The 17,297-nt window shown below is 45.7% G+C and overlaps 1 protein-coding gene across 4 annotated transcripts in view; it reads right to left on the bottom strand.

The window, feature by feature from the left end:
• Window positions 1-17,297, bottom strand: part of LOC306823715 (glutamate receptor ionotropic, kainate 2) — a 231,826-nt gene that overhangs the window by 74,297 nt on the left and 140,232 nt on the right. For all 4 annotated transcript variants that reach the window (XM_079343484.1, XM_079343481.1, XM_079343483.1 and 1 more), the window contains 3 exons: window positions 7,670-7,813; window positions 4,188-4,295; window positions 732-845 (listed from right to left, as the gene is read on the bottom strand). In XM_079343484.1, coding sequence (XP_079199610.1) covers window positions 732-845; window positions 4,188-4,295; window positions 7,670-7,813 — 366 coding nt within the window. The remainder of the gene's footprint in view (window positions 1-731; window positions 846-4,187; window positions 4,296-7,669; window positions 7,814-17,297) is intronic.

The following is a 17,297-nucleotide window of genomic DNA, read 5'->3' as shown; positions in this document are numbered from 1 at the left end:
AAGAAAAACAAGAGGAGCCGATTCAAGAAATGAATGTTCTGTTGATTACAAAATGTTTGAACCAGGCTCTAATCATGTTTAAATTCCTGATGTAAAAAAATAACATTTAAATTTGGTTTTTAACAGAACTTTATTCTTTTTTTTTGCTCTCTTGTAGTTGCATTATTTTTAAAAGCAGGAGGTCGGTTCTTGTTGTCTGATGTTACAGACACAATAAAAAGTGACTGTTTTTAAAATGGGCTGAAGTAGTCGGATATAAAAACTAACGGTCTGAATATTGGTATGATGTTACAGTCACGACTTCATCATCGTGTCTCACATATGGATACAAAAACACTCGGCATGTTCAGCAGAACTCAAACAGGGATAACAGGTTCATTCACAGCTGGATATCGGTCAGTGAGGGAGAAAATGGACATGAGCATGGCCAGATGTGCAGCATGCACAAGGCTGTTTAGGTGTCCAGGATGCTGGGCTGCATGGGTTTTGTATTAAAAATGGACGCTACCAGCTCACAGAACCGTGTGGCCACAGAAAGACAAGAGAAAGAAATGCATCTTGAATGAACACATGTTCTTGTCTCTGATTCAGTCTCTAAGTTTGGTCAGAAAACACAAAACACACAACCTACATGTAAATTCAAGTCAACAGCTAAAAGACAGATGCTGACTGTGGTGCACGTCCTTCATCGACTGTACAAAAAAGAATCATCATAGTAAGAATGAGATTACCAGTATGGTGGAGACGACCAGCGAGCGATTAGCTAAGGAATCAGAGACGTTCGTGGTCTTTCCCTTCTGGTTGTCCGTCATGTTCAGACCACTCGGAGGATCCCAGGTACCAATCTGTGAAACAAATACACCAATTTAAAGGTCACATATTATTCTATCTTTCAACAACTTTATTTAACTTTATAATTCTCAGAGCTCCTCTTCAACATGTATGTGAAGTGTGTTGTTGTAAATCCACTCTGATCCTGTATTTGATCATGTCTATAAACCCCTCTATTTCAGCCCTGCTCAGAACAGGCTGTTTCTGTGTCTGTAGCTTTAAATATGTAAATGAGCTGTGTCTGGCCACGCCCCCTCTCTGGAAGGGCTCGGGTGTACTCAGTGCTTTCTGGCTCCATGTCCTATTGTTTACGGTGAGAAGGCAGACTCAGAGGGCAGAACAAACACCTAGCTGTGGGAGTGTCACCCACCTGGGGGAGGGGCTACTGCCCTTTGTGATGTCATGAAGGGAAAAGTTTAAGCACACATTTTCTGAAAAGTGGAGCAGGCAGAAGACGGAGAGGATGGACTTTCTCATCATTGGGGGGGGTTTGTAGACAGACAGACAGGTTAGAAAAACCTTTGTTTTGGTCAAAGTCTCATTTATAAGTTCAAGCTCTTCATTTTCTTTTATCTGTTCTCTGAAATATGATGACCTGCTAGCTACGTTTACACGATTGTAATAGATCATATGAAGCTTCATCAGCTGTCTTATGTGAGAGCCCTCATTTATAACCAGCTTCGTTAGCTAGGGTTAGTGAAGACTCAAAGCTCCACACAAAGGATGCTGCACTTCCTGAAAAGGGGATTCAGGAGTTCTGAGTTCTTTCTCTGAGGACTCCTTTCTGTATCTAACATGAAGGCAGAACATGAACAGCGTGGACACATCCTGTACTCAAACTCTGCCGTCTTCCTTTGCTGGATTCAGACATAAGAACCTGCAGCGCCCTGAGGACACGGCTGACAGCCATGTGAACCGTCAACACTTTGTTCAAGACTCCCACAGGGAATCATGCAGGAGATGATCTGAGGGATCTGGATTGGCCCTGTGCCCTTTCAGAGGGTCAGCGGAGGACGTCACTGAGGGAGACGAGGAGGAGGAGGAAGGCGAAGCTATCAGAGCATGCCTCAAGGCCTCTCTTGTCCTCTCTCAGCTCTCTCTTCAAGTCAACAACCCAGCCTCCCCCGTCCGACCTCACCGCCCTGAGCACCACTGGCAGGGACCAGAAACACCAAACCCAAATCAGCCACACACTCCTCAGGGCTCCTCTGACACCTTGCACGAGGGCCCCGAGATCTGCTTTGTATTGCAAATCAACTCTTTAATTCAGGCTTCATGAGGCTGGAGGGCTTCTGAAAGGGTTTTTTATTAATGGGGTAAAATATTCATGAAGGTGTGTGAGCACGCCGCGCAGAGGTCAGGAGCCGCAGAGAGGCAGCACCTGCGCGGATGCTGAAGTGTGAAGTGTTTGCCGTCCCATCGGAGAGCTTTATTAGCATGTGCGGCATTAGCGGGCTCTCGTCACGCCGGTAATCTCATGAATCTTAAATTGACTGCCGAGTACTGCGCAGAGGCGACTCGTGGGAGCAGATGCAAACCACACACACTTCTACTCAGGCGGGAACTTTAACACATGCTCACAAATAAATAATCCAGCACACACATGTAAGTCCAAACAGCAAATATTTATGTGGAGCTAAAGCCACAGGGACGGGGATAATCACTGATTTCTGACTTTGGATATGATCTTGTGCTTGTCTTGCTGTGTCATATTTTTCACTGGTGTTGATGTCAGTCAGACCTGAAACAGTTCAGCTTTGTCGGAGGTCTCTTCCTGATCTCGGCAGAACTTGCTTCACTCCAGGCTGCTCGATGTCACAGATTGTTCTCGGTGGGTCAAAATGACCCGACCCTGATCATGGTCATATCTTTTAAATATATGCAGAGCCTTTGGAAGTGTCTAAGGAGTCTGACTGTGTGGAGTCAAGTCTGGACCTGTCCCTACAGAAAGACCCAGACCGTCTCCACATATGTGAGCAAAGTGTGTGTGTGTGTGTGTGTGTGTGTGTGTGTGTGTGTGTGTGTACTGGGTTTGAGCCCCAGACTGATTCACCCCCTGATTGTACGAATGTTTTAAGTCACATTTACAAATCGAATCGAATTAAGAATCGAGAAACACGCAGATCCAAACCAGAGTCGGCAGACGACTGCTGAGTCGAGGATGAATGAAAGCTGGTCGCTCTGCAAACTTTGCAAAAATCCTTTTGACTCTTGAATCAGATTCAGATTCAGATTCAGATTTATTGTCCTTTGCAGGAAATGTGCTCTCTCTCCTCGTTGGGTGTGCAGATAATGAAGTTCACCAGGTGGGGAGGTTTGGAGCTCAGCTGAGAGCGGCACGTTATTCACCTTTGACCAAGATATCCACACACACTGATGGTGACAGATCTGGATCAACCTCGGCTCGTCACCACAGGTGGAGGTATGGGCGTAGATATAGATGGTGTAGATAATACACACAGAGAGTTTGAACCATGATGAAGGACACATCATCTCATAAATCTATCAAAGTGAATCTGTCTCATCTTCTCCCTGAAACAAGCTGTGAGAAGATGTCAGTGTTTATTTATGAACATCTCATGAAGTGTTATCTCATCTTATTCACAGCGACGGGGCTGAAAAACAAAGACCAAAGAGTGTGTTTGTAGCTGTCTGGATGTAATGTTTGTACAGCTGTCGCTCGCCCTTTGAATAGAAGAAACCAGGACTGCAAAAAAACAAAACAAAACAAAAACCTTGGTGCAGTCAAATTCAGACAATGAGGAGAAAATCTGCCCTCCCATCGAGTGTGAGCACGGCTGCAGGAGCGGCTCGCAAACACACCGAGGGAACAGATTTTAAAAATACACATCGTCTTCTTCTACATGTCATCAACAAGTGTTTCTGTTCTCCACAGGGAGCCTGACAGGAGGATCAATGACTCTCATGAAATGTTTGGCTATAAAAAATTAACTGACAACTCAGGAGCCTCAACAACAGCAATCTTCTGTCAATTACAAAGAATTGGAAAGTTAGAAAATATTCATTGTATGAAATGAATGAATTTTGTGCGCGCTGGGTAGCCGAGAAGACCGGCACACTTCCTGTCTCTTCTTAAAGCTGTTCGATCGAATGCAGCCAAAAATATCTTTTATATTTCTTCACTAAGAGCTACTAGAGCGACATCAGCATTGTGAGGGAGTCGTTTTACAAGCCAGGTCTTCATGTAGGTTTGTGCTTCATTGCTGTTTAAATGTTATTGGTGCTTTGGTGCTTTTCACAGCATATGGTGTGTCCAGTAGGTTTTTAATATGGCTACAAATGTTGAACGTTAACTTGTCCGTCCATAAACCCCTGAAACAAGTCAGACACGCTACCTTCTCCAGCCCCTCCTCCTTCAGACTGATGACGTCCAGGTCAAAGTCCGTCCTCAGACCGTTGGAGCGGTTGAAAGTGATTCTGCCGGTCAGGCCGTCCCAGTGTGCCTAAAGGGGGGAGGAGACATTCAACATCAGCATCAGCATCACATCTGCTTTCAAACAAGAGAGAGAGGGGGGGGGGAGAGAGAGAGAGAGAGGGAGAGAGAAGGAGAGAGAGAGAGAGACATAGAGAGAGAGAGAGAGAGGGAGACATAGAGAGAGAGGGAGAGAGACAGAGAGAGAGGGAGAGAGAGAGAGGGAACGAAGGAGAGAGAGAGAGAGATAGAGGGAGAGAGAGAGAGAGAGAGGGAAAGAAGGAGAGAGAGAAAGAAGGAGAGAGAGAGAGAGAGAGAGAGAGAGAGGGAAAGAAGGAGAGAGAGAAAGAAGGAGAGAGAGAGGGAGAGAGAGAGAGAGCGAGCGAGCACTGGGTTTTATCTTCTCCTCTGTTTGGTGCGGTCTAACCTGATACCTGTCGGCCCACACAGACGCTGAAGTTGAATTTGTAACCGTAGGAACACGATTAGTGGATCTCCACAGATATTTAGGGCTGTGATGGGGAAACAACGTGGCATGAAAGTGGCTTTCTCTCAGGTGTCACACGTTGTCTCACAGTGCTGCGGGGGACTTCAGGGTCTATCTTTAGTCAAGTGGGGGAGGGGGGGGGGGGGTCACAGACCTGGAAGTGACTCGCTGTGTACACTCCACTGCTCCACAACACATTGGTCATACTACTCTGAGTGAGTCAGAACCACCTTCCTCCCACGGCCTTTATTAGACTCTAAAGTTAGGCTTCATTTATATCTGCCTTCAACCTGACTGTGAATATTTGTGTCCTTTAGCTCTGCTTTGATTATTGTTTTATAAAGCGACAAACCAAGATGGTGATTCTGATTCTTTGCTGTTTTTCTTTTACAATCAGAGTCATGATGTTCACTGTTTGTTTTTAACTGAATCGACTCCAAAAGTTCTCATATAGTTCAAATGTTCAGCTGTTTGTGTCAGACGGCCTGAGACGCTTTACTTTGATATGTGTGAGTTTTAAAATGGGGACCAGCATTATAGGTCAAGCTTACTATAATGTAATGAACTATACTTGTGGGGACATTTCAAACACAGTGATTATGACCGTTTGCTCTTCTCTTAATATTTCATGAGACTCTTGAAGGCTTGTTGGTTTAATGGCTGGCCGAGTGAGTGATCAATCCATAAAATGTTCTTTCCAAATCGCCGGGCCGATGAATCCTCTCCAGAAAACAACTAACCAGCGGGGGAGAGCTTTCAAATGGAGTGGAGAAGACGACTTGTGACCTCGTCTTTTTTCCCGTCTCCACGCCCGCTGTTCAACAAACACCAGCTCAGTGACCCCGAAGGTCAACTGCTGGAAAATTGGAGGAAGATGCTTTTCAGGAGATTTCGGTCAAAGCAAAGATTTTTTTAAATGGAGGCACCGAGAGAGCGAGGGAACACAAAGGACGGCACTGTAGACAGCAAAGTGGTTCTCAAACTGGGGTGAGCTGACCTCTAACGGTCCACTAAGTTTCTCACAAGTGAGCCCAGAAAAACAGGACCAACCATATTCTGCATCTGAATCAATCAGCGCTCAATAAACGGTTTCAGTTTGTGCATCTGGGGTTTGTTTTCTTAAATACAGCGAGCATTGAGACTTAAGTAAAGTCTGCACAGTCTGGGTGGCGCCGATAGCGCAGCGGCAGCGCGCGCACCATGTTGCGAGGCTTTGCTCCTCGCGCGGGCGGCCCGGGTTCGCGTCCGGCCTGTGGCCACTTTCCCGCATGTCTCTCCCCACTCTCTCCCTGTTTCCGACTCTATCCACTGTCCTATCAATAAAGGCAAAAAGGCCAAAAAATAAACCTTAAAAAAAAAAAAGTCTGCACAGTCTGTTGAATCAAACTGTATTAAAGTGATGGATTGAACAACAAGTAGTTTTTAGCGTTCAGTTTCGTTTCATTAAATGTGAAGATTTGTTTGAAACTCCTCGTAGTGCAAACAGGACTCTCGGCTCGGTTTGTGATTAAGTCCAGAAACTATCGAACTGTGTTCATGGACAACAATCTCTTTGTTTGACTTTGGACTTTCAGATCAGGTGTAACAGGGACATGAGTTGGTGTTTTTTTTTGTTGCCTGAAACAAACAAACAAACAAACAAGTGTTTAAGGGGACGTGTTATGAAAAATCCACTCTGAGTTTTGGAACATTTATTTGCCAAAGGTCTCAGAACACAGAGATAAATGATCTGTTTCTAAAGTGCTCCCCTTGTGACATCACAGTGGGATTCTGGTAAAAATAAATAAATAAATAAATCCCCTCCCCTCCGCTGGTATCTCCACCCCCAACCCAGAGTTAAACTTTTTCACAAGTCAGCCATTTTTATTCTCACTACAGCGAAGGAGTGGTGTCTACCGCATTTAAAGAGACACACACACTAAAACGGAGCGTTCTGAGAGAGCTGGTTTCTACAAACCTCCTCTGCTGCTTGACTCATGTGGGAGGGGGCGGAGCTGATGGAGGGGGGAAGACAGCCAGGAAGCCCAAGTCAAACGATGTGAAGGGCCTGAGGTGTAAAGGCTAATGAGGTTGTTAACCTGCTGTATAAACCTCATGGTCATAACACACAATGTTCTTTACATTTCCTCTCAATCTGCAGGGCAATCAGAACTATTTCCCACAATCATCTCTTGAGTCATTCTGCACAGAAAAGGGCATGCTGAAGAGAATGATTCAAAGGTGGTGATCTTTGACTTGGTGCAAACCATCTTTTTACAAGATATACTGAATGACTTTCCTGCACCAAAGCCAGCTCCACTGTGTTTCTTATAAAGGCCGCCGTCTTCCAGCTAGTGTGTGACAGAGAGCTTAAAGTCAAAGGACAAAAAACATGTGGACAGCAGCAGAGAGGGAAGAGAAAGAACAGACTGTGAGCTCGACGTAAACACATCTGAATGTATGCATTCAGAACGTCACCGTCCACTTTAATTATTTGCAGCCTTCTCACGATCTGCAAACTAAAGAGGGAGACCCTAAATATAGGTTTCCTAATCCTCTGCCTTCCCACAGACGGAGAGATCTGGATTAGCTGTCCCAGCTTCACAAACGCAGCGAACTGTGGGGCAATTACCAAAAATGTAGATAATGCTGTATTTTTGTTTCTGCATGGGTGATTAATGTTGGAATTCAGAGCACGGGCTCCTTAAACACGCCACGCTCGGAGGGGAGAGAGTATGGACACACTGAAAGAATTTTCATACAAATAAATACACATAAATCATCTGTGTTTATTCATATCCCCGTCTTCTGACAGCCTCAGCCTTATTCATATTCAGCCTCCGACTGCTGCCTGAGATCACATGTTGCGTGCGAAGGTGTGTGTGTGTGTGTGTGTGTGTGTGTGAGACAGAGCGAGGAGCAGGTCGAGCAGTGTCTACCTCTTTGATGAGGGCCATGAAGCGGTTGCCGAAGCGCCAGGGTTTGTGTCGGTTGCACTGTAATGAGCTGACGGTGATCTGCTGAGACTGCTGCACAGCCACGGCCACCACGTGCACGGCATCGTACATCAGCGCGGCGTCCGTCTGCAGGCCGACACAGGGGGAGAAAACAGAGAGTCATTAACATGGAGCACACACACACACACACATCAGAGTGGATCTGCTCTGAATCAGAGAACTATCAACAGCATGATGACTGAATCAAAGCCTCACATCACACTCAGACGTGTGGAGCTGCATCTTTTCATGAGACGGACACAATGACATGAATATTTGATGATTTCACCACTGACACGATAACACAGACACACAGCATCTCAGATAACTTCACGGTACAACAGTTCATCTAAATATGATGATTTTTATTTGGTAGAATTACCTTTCTTTGTAATGCTTATGGTACATTTTATTGTTACATACAGTTTATGATACAGTTCATGTTTCATGTGAGATCGGGTCGAAAGCAAAGCACCGGAGAAGATTTGCATTACAGGGTCTTTCCAACAATCTTTCTCCAAACAAAATAATAACAAAACAGAGGACTTAGTTTATTATATTCAAGAGTGAAATCAGGATCACATGATACATATGTAAGCTTTTATCCAAAGACCGGTTGGTTGGATGGATGGTTGGATGGATGGTTAGATGGATGGTTGGTTGTATGGTTGATGGGTTGAATAATATAATTGTCCCTAAAGCTGAATCTATCAACAGACTGGATTGTACTCATGCAGCATAATCACGGCCGTGGTTCTATTCTGACAGATACACTGAGACGCTGTGCAGGCTGAGAAATAGACACTTTATTAGTCGTTGCAGAGCCCTTATATACTGTTCAACAGATGTCACAAATTCCTTCCCACTTTAGATACTTCTGTACATGGTCAGGAGAATCACATCACCTTTACCCTTACAATGTCAAACCTCTATTAGAAGAACAATTCCTCATTCCATTGTCAACTGAGGCCATACATTTATACTTTTAGAAAACCTTGAAAGACATTCTTCTCTTCAAATATGGTCATAGCTTCTCCAAATAGATCGTAGTCTGCTCACAGCAAAGTCACCTCTACAAAGTGTAACCAAACTGAACGTATTCACAGAAATTCGTACTATCAATGGTTAGATGGATGGTTGGTTGGTTGGATGGATGGTTGGATGGATGGTTGGTTGGTTGGATGTTTGATTGGATGGTTGGTTGGATGGATGGTTGGTTGGATGGTTGGTTGGTTGGATGGATGGTTGGTTGGATGGTGAATGGTTGGATGGATGGTTGGTTGGTTGGATGGATGGTTGGTTGGATGGTGAATGGTTGGATGGATGGTTGGTTGGATGGATGGTTGGATGGATGGATGGTTGGTTGGATGGTGAATGGTTGGTTGGATGGTTGGTTGGATGGATGGTTGGTTGGATGGTTGGATGGATGGTTGGTTGGATGGTGTGTTTATAAGACCTCTCGGGCTGATGTTGTTGGAGATGATGGTTGGATGGTTGGTTGGATGGTGTGTTTATAAGACCTCTCGGGCTGATGTTGTTGGAGATGATGGATGGATGGTTGGTTGGATGGTGTGTTTATAAGACCTCTCGGGCTGATGTTGTTGGAGATGATAGTTGGATGGTTGGATGGACGGTATGTTTATAAGACCTCTTGGGCTGATGTTGTTGGAGATGATGGATGGATGGTTGGATGGAAGGTGTGTTTATAAGACCTCTCGGGCTGATGTTGTTGGAGATGATGGATGGATGGTTGGATGGTTGGATGGATGGTGTGTTTATAAGACCTCTCGGGCTCATGTTGTTGGAGATGATGGATGGGGGTTTAAATCAGACAAATAACTTTAAATCACACTTGAGTTTAAGTAATTTGTGGAAAGAGAGAAATATTTGTTTGGAGCATAGAGCCCTGTTTCTGTCTTAGACTATCAATGCTGGTCACCAGTAATGGCCACTTTGGATATGAGAAATCTGCAGGAGGGTCGTGGTGTGGACAGTGAGTCATCGCGCTCTGTACAGATCATTATTTTCTGCAGAGATATTGGTGCATTGTTGACCTTGTTTATTTTAACCATAGTCTATCATCACTGTTATGTTCCCTAATCACGAGGGTGCAGATTCCTGAATACTGCTGCGTTACTTTCAACAGAAACCAATTTCTCCAAAGTAGAAGTATATAAAGAAGGAGTGGGGGGGAGAGGAGGAGAGAGAGAGAGAATATTCATATAGCGGGTCCAAACAGTGGAGTGCCAGTCATCTACGCTTCATGAGAGAAGCCTATAATTTTACAGTTCTTCTTCCTCTCCGTCTTCAAAAAACTAATTAGTGTTTGTCTCGCTTGATTGAAAAGCAATCAAAACAGCTCTCCACAGTTGTTGCATGGAAATCGTGCCCCGAGGTGCTGGGGAAATCTTTGTCCTGCAGGAAAACATCACTCTCAAACCTGTCATTTGTCCCCGTTTGAGCCCTGATTGAGCAGCGAGAGGCTGCAGCTTAACAGTCCGGTTTGGCTGTAATAGTGTTGTGAAGACAAACCAGTGGGCAATTCCACAAGTGCGAATGTGTGTGTGTGTGTTTGTGTGTGTGATTTACGTGCATTGGGAGATGTCCAGAGATGTTTCAGAAACAATCACAGTCAATAAGCTTGCCTTCCAGAGATCCGGCCTGGCTCCAGTGTTTGCCCGCAGGAGTGTGAGGTATTAATAATCCGTGTTAGAAGAAGGTGTTGAAGAAAAGGGAGTGTGAATTTGTTACTGTGTGGGTGTCACCTGGAGGCTGTTAAGTGTGTGTGTGTGTGTGTAGGGGGCTTATACAGCTATGGAGCATCATTTTGCAGATGCGGGTATCAACCAGCAGTGATGGGCTGGATATAATCAGCTCACTGAGTCATAGGTAATATGGAAATAACCAAAGCTACGCCTGTGGTAGCATCATCGAATTGAACAACACTGCTGGTTAGGAATCAACAAACTCAGTCGGGTTGTTCCATCGAGGATCTCAGATGGATTGAATGTAAGAGAAGTAGCGCGATGTGAGGCTTCATGGGAACCCGTGCACTGCACACTGCACGCTTCCTTTAGCCTCGTGTGCTAACGCTGTCTTCTAGCTCTTTGTTTCCACGTGTCGCTGAAGACTGCTGATGTTGTGTTTAGACGATGGGGAGGTGATACTTATAATACGACCGGATACAATTTGATGAACACACAAAACAGCTTCTTTGAAAAAGCTATGATAGGATGAGACACTAATAAAATGGGATACCATCAACCCTACAACACCATGAAATATGATCGGATACGATAAAACAATAAAGTCTGTCGTTTAGTTTTTAGGATGGGGATGAGATAGATGAGATCTCCAGCATCATGGCGCTCCTCGCCACCTCCCGCCCCCTCCCCTCTCAGTGCTGAGGGCAGGAGCTGAACCCCACAGACCCAGTGGGAGCTCATGACAGCAATGTGACATCCTGTCAGTCCGTCCCGGCTCTGATACAACAGTGAAGAGTGGGAGTCAGGGGGGATTAGATTACTGGGAGAAGTTAACTTCAACACTCGTGATGATTTGGCTGGCATGGCTTCAATCATGAGGGTTTTCATTTTGGGACTTTCCAAAAAGAAAAGTCTGTAACTGTTAAAGTCCAGAACCTTCTTTTACACATGTTGGTGCTGTGAAGACTAACGCTCACCTCATTTCTTTCATCTGCAGCCACAACACATCTATGATCATGGAAATGTGCACATTCATGCTGACTGCAGTGTAGTCAAGACCACACCAACCGAGACCAGGGTGGTCCAAGACCGAGTCAAGACCGAGACATTTATGGATCGAGACCAAATCAAGACCAAGATATGTAGGGATCGAGACCGAGTCAAGACCAAGACATTTAGGGATCGAGACCGAGTCAAGACCAAGATATTTAGGGATCGAGACCAAATCAAGACCAAGATATGTAGGGATCGAGACCGAGTCAAGACCAAGACATTTAGGGATCGAGACCGAGTCAAGACCAAGACATTTAGGGATCGAGACCGAGTCAAGACCAAGACATTTAGGGATCGAGACCGAGTCAAGACCAAGACATTTAGGGATCGAGACCGAGTCAAGACCAAGACATTTAGGGATCGAGACTGAGTCAAGACCAAGACATTTAGGGAACAAGTCAAGACCAAGACATTTAGGGATCGAGACCGGGTCAGGACCAAGACATTTAGGGATCCAGACCGAGTCAAGACCAAGACATTTAGGGATCGAGACCGAGTCAAGACCAAGACATTTAGGGATCGAGACCGAGTCAAGACCGAGACATTTATGGATCGAGACAAGACCAAGACATTTAGGGATCGGGACCGAGTCAAGACCAAGATATTTAGGGATCGAGACCAAATCAAGACCAAGATATGTAGGGATCGAGACCGAGTCAAGACTAAGACATTTAGGGATCGAGACCGAGTCAAGACCAAGACATTTAGGGATCGAGACCGAGTCAAGACCAAGACATTTAGGGATCGAGACTGAGTCAAGACCAAGACATTTAGGGAACAAGTCAAGACCAAGACATTTAGGGATCGAGACCGGGTCAGGACCAAGACATTTAGGGATCCAGACCGAGTCAAGACCAAGACATTTAGGGATCGAGTCAAGACCAAGACATTTAGGGATCGAGTCAAGACCAAGACATTTAGGGATCGAGACCGGGTCAGGACCAAGACATTTAGGGAACAAGTCAAGACCAAGACATTTAGGGATCGAGAAAAGACCAAGACATTTAGGGATCAAGACCGGGTCAAGACCAAGACATTTAGGGATCGAGACCAAATCAAGACCAAGACATTTAGGGATCAAGACCGGGTCAAGACCAAGACATTTAGGGATCGAGAAAAGACCTAGACATTTAGGGATCAAGACCGGCTGCCTGCAGGAGCTCTGTGCTCCTCTCTCTGCTTCTCCCCAGTGTGAGCCTCACAAGTACCCGTCAGGCATTTTGGGACTTTCCAAAAAGAAAAGTCTGTAACTGTTAAAGTCCAGAACCTTCTTTTACACATGTTGGTGCTGTGAAGACTAACGCTCACCTCATTTCTTTCATCTGCAGCCACAACACATCTATGATCATGGAAATGTGCACATTCATGCTGACTGCAGTGTAGTCAAGACCACACCAACCGAGACCAGGGTGGTCCAAGACCGAGTCAAGACCGAGACATTTATGGATCGAGACCAAATCAAGACCAAGATATGTAGGGATCGAGACCGAGTCAAGACCAAGACATTTAGGGATCGAGACCGAGTCAAGACCAAGATATTTAGGGATCGAGACCAAATCAAGACCAAGATATGTAGGGATCGAGACCGAGTCAAGACCAAGACATTTAGGGATCGAGACCGAGTCAAGACCAAGACATTTAGGGATCGAGACCGAGTCAAGACCAAGACATTTAGGGATCGAGACCGAGTCAAGACCAAGACATTTAGGGATCGAGACCGAGTCAAGACCAAGACATTTAGGGATCGAGACTGAGTCAAGACCAAGACATTTAGGGAACAAGTCAAGACCAAGACATTTAGGGATCGAGACCGGGTCAGGACCGAGACATTTAGGGATCCAGACCGAGTCAAGACCAAGACATTTAGGGATCGAGACCGAGTCAAGACCAAGACATTTAGGGATCGAGACCGAGTCAAGACCGAGACATTTATGGATCGAGACAAGACCAAGACATTTAGGGATCGGGACCGAGTCAAGACCAAGATATTTAGGGATCGAGACCAAATCAAGACCAAGATATGTAGGGATCGAGACCGAGTCAAGACTAAGACATTTAGGGATCGAGACCGAGTCAAGACCAAGACATTTAGGGATCGAGACCGAGTCAAGACCAAGACATTTAGGGATCGAGACTGAGTCAAGACCAAGACATTTAGGGAACAAGTCAAGACCAAGACATTTAGGGATCGAGACCGGGTCAGGACCAAGACATTTAGGGATCCAGACCGAGTCAAGACCAAGACATTTAGGGATCGAGTCAAGACCAAGACATTTAGGGATCGAGTCAAGACCAAGACATTTAGGGATCGAGACCGGGTCAGGACCAAGACATTTAGGGAACAAGTCAAGACCAAGACATTTAGGGATCGAGAAAAGACCAAGACATTTAGGGATCAAGACCGGGTCAAGACCAAGACATTTAGGGATCGAGACCAAATCAAGACCAAGACATTTAGGGATCAAGACTGGGTCAAGACCAAGACATTTAGGGATCGAGAAAAGACCTAGACATTTAGGGATCAAGACCGGGTCAAGACCAAGACATTTAGGGATCGAGACCAAATCAAGACCAAGACATTTAGGGATCGGGACCAAGTCAAGACCAAGACATTTAGGGATCGAGACAAGACCAAGACATTTAGGGATCGAGACCGGGTCAAGACCAAGACATTTAGGGATCGAGACCAAATCAAGACCAACACATTTAGGGATCGGGACCAAGTCAAGACCAAGACATTTAGGGATCCAGACCGGGTCAAGACCAAGACATTTAGGGATCGGGACAGAGTCAAGATCAAGACATTTAGGGATCGGGACCAGGTCAAGACCAAGACATTTAGGGATCGAGACCAAATCAAGACCAACACATTTAGGGATCGGGACCAAGTCAAGACCAAGACATTTAGGGATCCAGACCAGGTCAAGACCAAGACATTTAGGGATCGGGACAGAGTCAAGATCAAGACATTTAGGGATCGGGACCAGGTCAAGACCAAGACCAAAAATATGTCTAAACAATCCTCCTCTTGAGTGCAGCGGGCGTGTCACTCACTTAGACCGTCACAGCAGGAAGGTTGAGACCAAGACCGAGTACTACGAAGACAACACAACACAAAGAATCAGACACTTAATAATAATCCGAGTCTTCCAGTGACAACAGCCGGAGCGTTTAGTGGACGCGTTGTGATCCAACCAGGAGTAAGCTGCAGGCTGAACACTTCTGCAGCCGTCAGTCATTTAGAGCTCTTTAAAGCATTACTCTCTGTTAATAAGCAGGAGATATTCCAGTGGAGTCAATAAGTTAGGAAAGTGTTCCCTGAATGAAAGGTGCCCTCAGTGAGCGTGAGTGTGTGCAGCGAGCAGGAGGAGAGGAGGCTGCCTGCAGGAGCTCTGTGCTCCTCTCTCTGCTTCTCCCCAGTGTGAGCCTCACAAGTACCCGTCAGGCACACTCGCCAATGATTTAGCAACACCGCCACTTCACTCTATAAACATCTCATTAAAATCAATTATGTCACTCCTGAATGAAATTAAAGCTAAACGCTTTAAAAGCTGCTTTTCCCTCCTGTCAGCCAATATGAGCATTACTCCTGACGCTGTCTATTTTTCCTCTCATTGTGTCCTCCTCTCTCTCTCTCTCTCTCCCTTCTGCTCCTCTCACACAAGAGATTTATTAAATCTCCCAAGCTCAGATTGATTTCAACAGTTTTATGAATTGTTAAAATGCCCAGGCCTGACTTGGCGGCGGCTGAGTTCCCCCTCCCAACCTCTCAGCTCATCAACATTGCCATGGAAACAAAGTGGCAAGAAATATCTTTTGAGCAGACTGGGGGCCGAGGTTATCCTTCTCTGACGCTGGTCTGCAGCCAGCTCTGTGTGAATGCACTCTGCAGCGAGCGAGCGAGCGAGCGAGCGAGCGAGCGTGTGCACACAGACACATCACCTGAGAATGAAGGTTCACCATCAGGTTCTGGAGACAGATATAACACAAGGAGTGTGAGTTTTAACCAGCCAGCGTGCAGCTTCTCGAGCTGTAACCTGTTTTTCACTTCCCAGGCAGGATTTCAAAAACGAGGTGGTGCTCCTTTGAAAAAGCATGTAAAGCAGCATCATGCGAGGCTGAACCTTAATCACACCCTGCACAGCCCACAGAAGTTACTCACGGTAGGTTTTTATGAAACAGATTTGTGGCTGAAGTCACGCACAGCGGCCTGAAAGATGCAGACCCTGACTGCCACGCTCATTACCAAAGTTCCCTTTGCACGATTTAGCAATTCTAAAAGAAGGCTGCTTTCATAAACAGAGGAGAACTGAGCTTTATAAAGTCGGACATGTGATCCCAGTATAAAGCATATTGACCCGTTCTGTTGCTCCTACACTCGTGGAGTAACACTGGCTGATGAGATGCTTTCTGATGTGCTATTGCGTGCGACAGATGTTCAAACAAAAGGAACAGGCAGAGGTCGACGCTCGCCCGTCTTTACATTTGGCCACGGGGGACAGTGATGGATTTATTCTGAAGTTCCTCTCAGAAAAGCAGGACACGGGGCGACTAGCACTCCTTCACAGTCAGGCTGCTAATACAGCAGGAGGAGGGAGGGAAAGGGGATTGGCGAGTTGGCACTTTTATGGCTGATTTCTAAAGCGGTGAAGGATGGCGGCTCTGCTGGCCACGTGGAAAGCTGTGGTCACGCTGCTCTGGCTCCTTTGATTGAAACATAAACACCTTGAGAGATGAAGGCGCACTCGGGAACAAACCAGGGAAAGTAGGTATAGTCGGAGTGTGTGTGTGTGTGTGTGTGTGTGTGTGTGTGTGTGTGTGTGTGAGAGAGAGAGGGAGGTTTAACATTAGACCGAGCGCCTGAAGCAGCTCGTCCCCTCCCTCCCTCCCTCCCTCCCTCGCCGCTCTGTGACCACTCGGCCCCTCCTCCTCGCTACTTGAAGGGATTAAAAATTGAGCATGTTTTGTACTCTTTTGGAATCTCTCAGAGGCCTTAGTCATGACTAGGTCACTCACTGCCATCAGCTATTTTTGCTATTCTCAGCACTGTACACACAGGCTGTACTGATATGTCATAAATAATTTGATCCAGAGCATGCTGGAATATTCTGCCGTGTCAGGGGGAAAGAGAGAAAGAGCTCAAATATGAGTCAGTTACCTGCTTACAGCTTTACTGAGAAGAGAAAGGACGAGCTGAGTCTGAAGACACGAGACGTCCTTTTAGGAAAAAGTCCTAAATCATCACACAGGATACGGCGTGAGGCGGGGTTTTCATCAGCACCCAATTAACCTGATGACTCATCGATCAAAAATTCAAATGTGTGATATTTATTACCAGCAGAGAAAACAAAGTGTGTTTCTGTGTCACAGACAGACATTTCATGAAGGACGTATCATGTTCTGTTCAGATTGAATTTTATCAGAGCACAAAATAGAGACATTTAAAACATATATTTTTTTGTCTTTATTTTTTAAATAGGTAGTTCCCAGACCCCCCAAAACCCCCCCTCCCCCGCAAACGGCCACATACAGACCCTTCATATATTCAGTCCCTCCAGGAAGTCGCGATCGCAACAATTCACGCAAATTCAACCAATCCCTGCGATTTCTGGGCGACCTTGCAATTTTGTCCAATCACAGCAACTTCTCTGCAAATTTGAACAATCAAAATAATTTTCCCCGCAGCTTTCACCAATCAGAGTCGTCCCCTGCGAAAACGGCAAGTTAAACGTCTGCAAAGTTTAGTGACCACGGACCAAACTCACTTCCTGTTTATATGCATGTGCGTGAGCACGCGTATGTCAGTGAGTGAG

The sequence above is a fragment of the Symphodus melops genome (genome assembly GCF_947650265.1).
Source record: "Symphodus melops genome assembly, chromosome: 5".
Lineage (NCBI taxonomy): Eukaryota > Metazoa > Chordata > Actinopteri > Labriformes > Labridae > Symphodus > Symphodus melops.
Note: the sequence above shows the minus strand (reverse complement) of the source record. Positions and strands in the feature narration are given on the sequence as shown.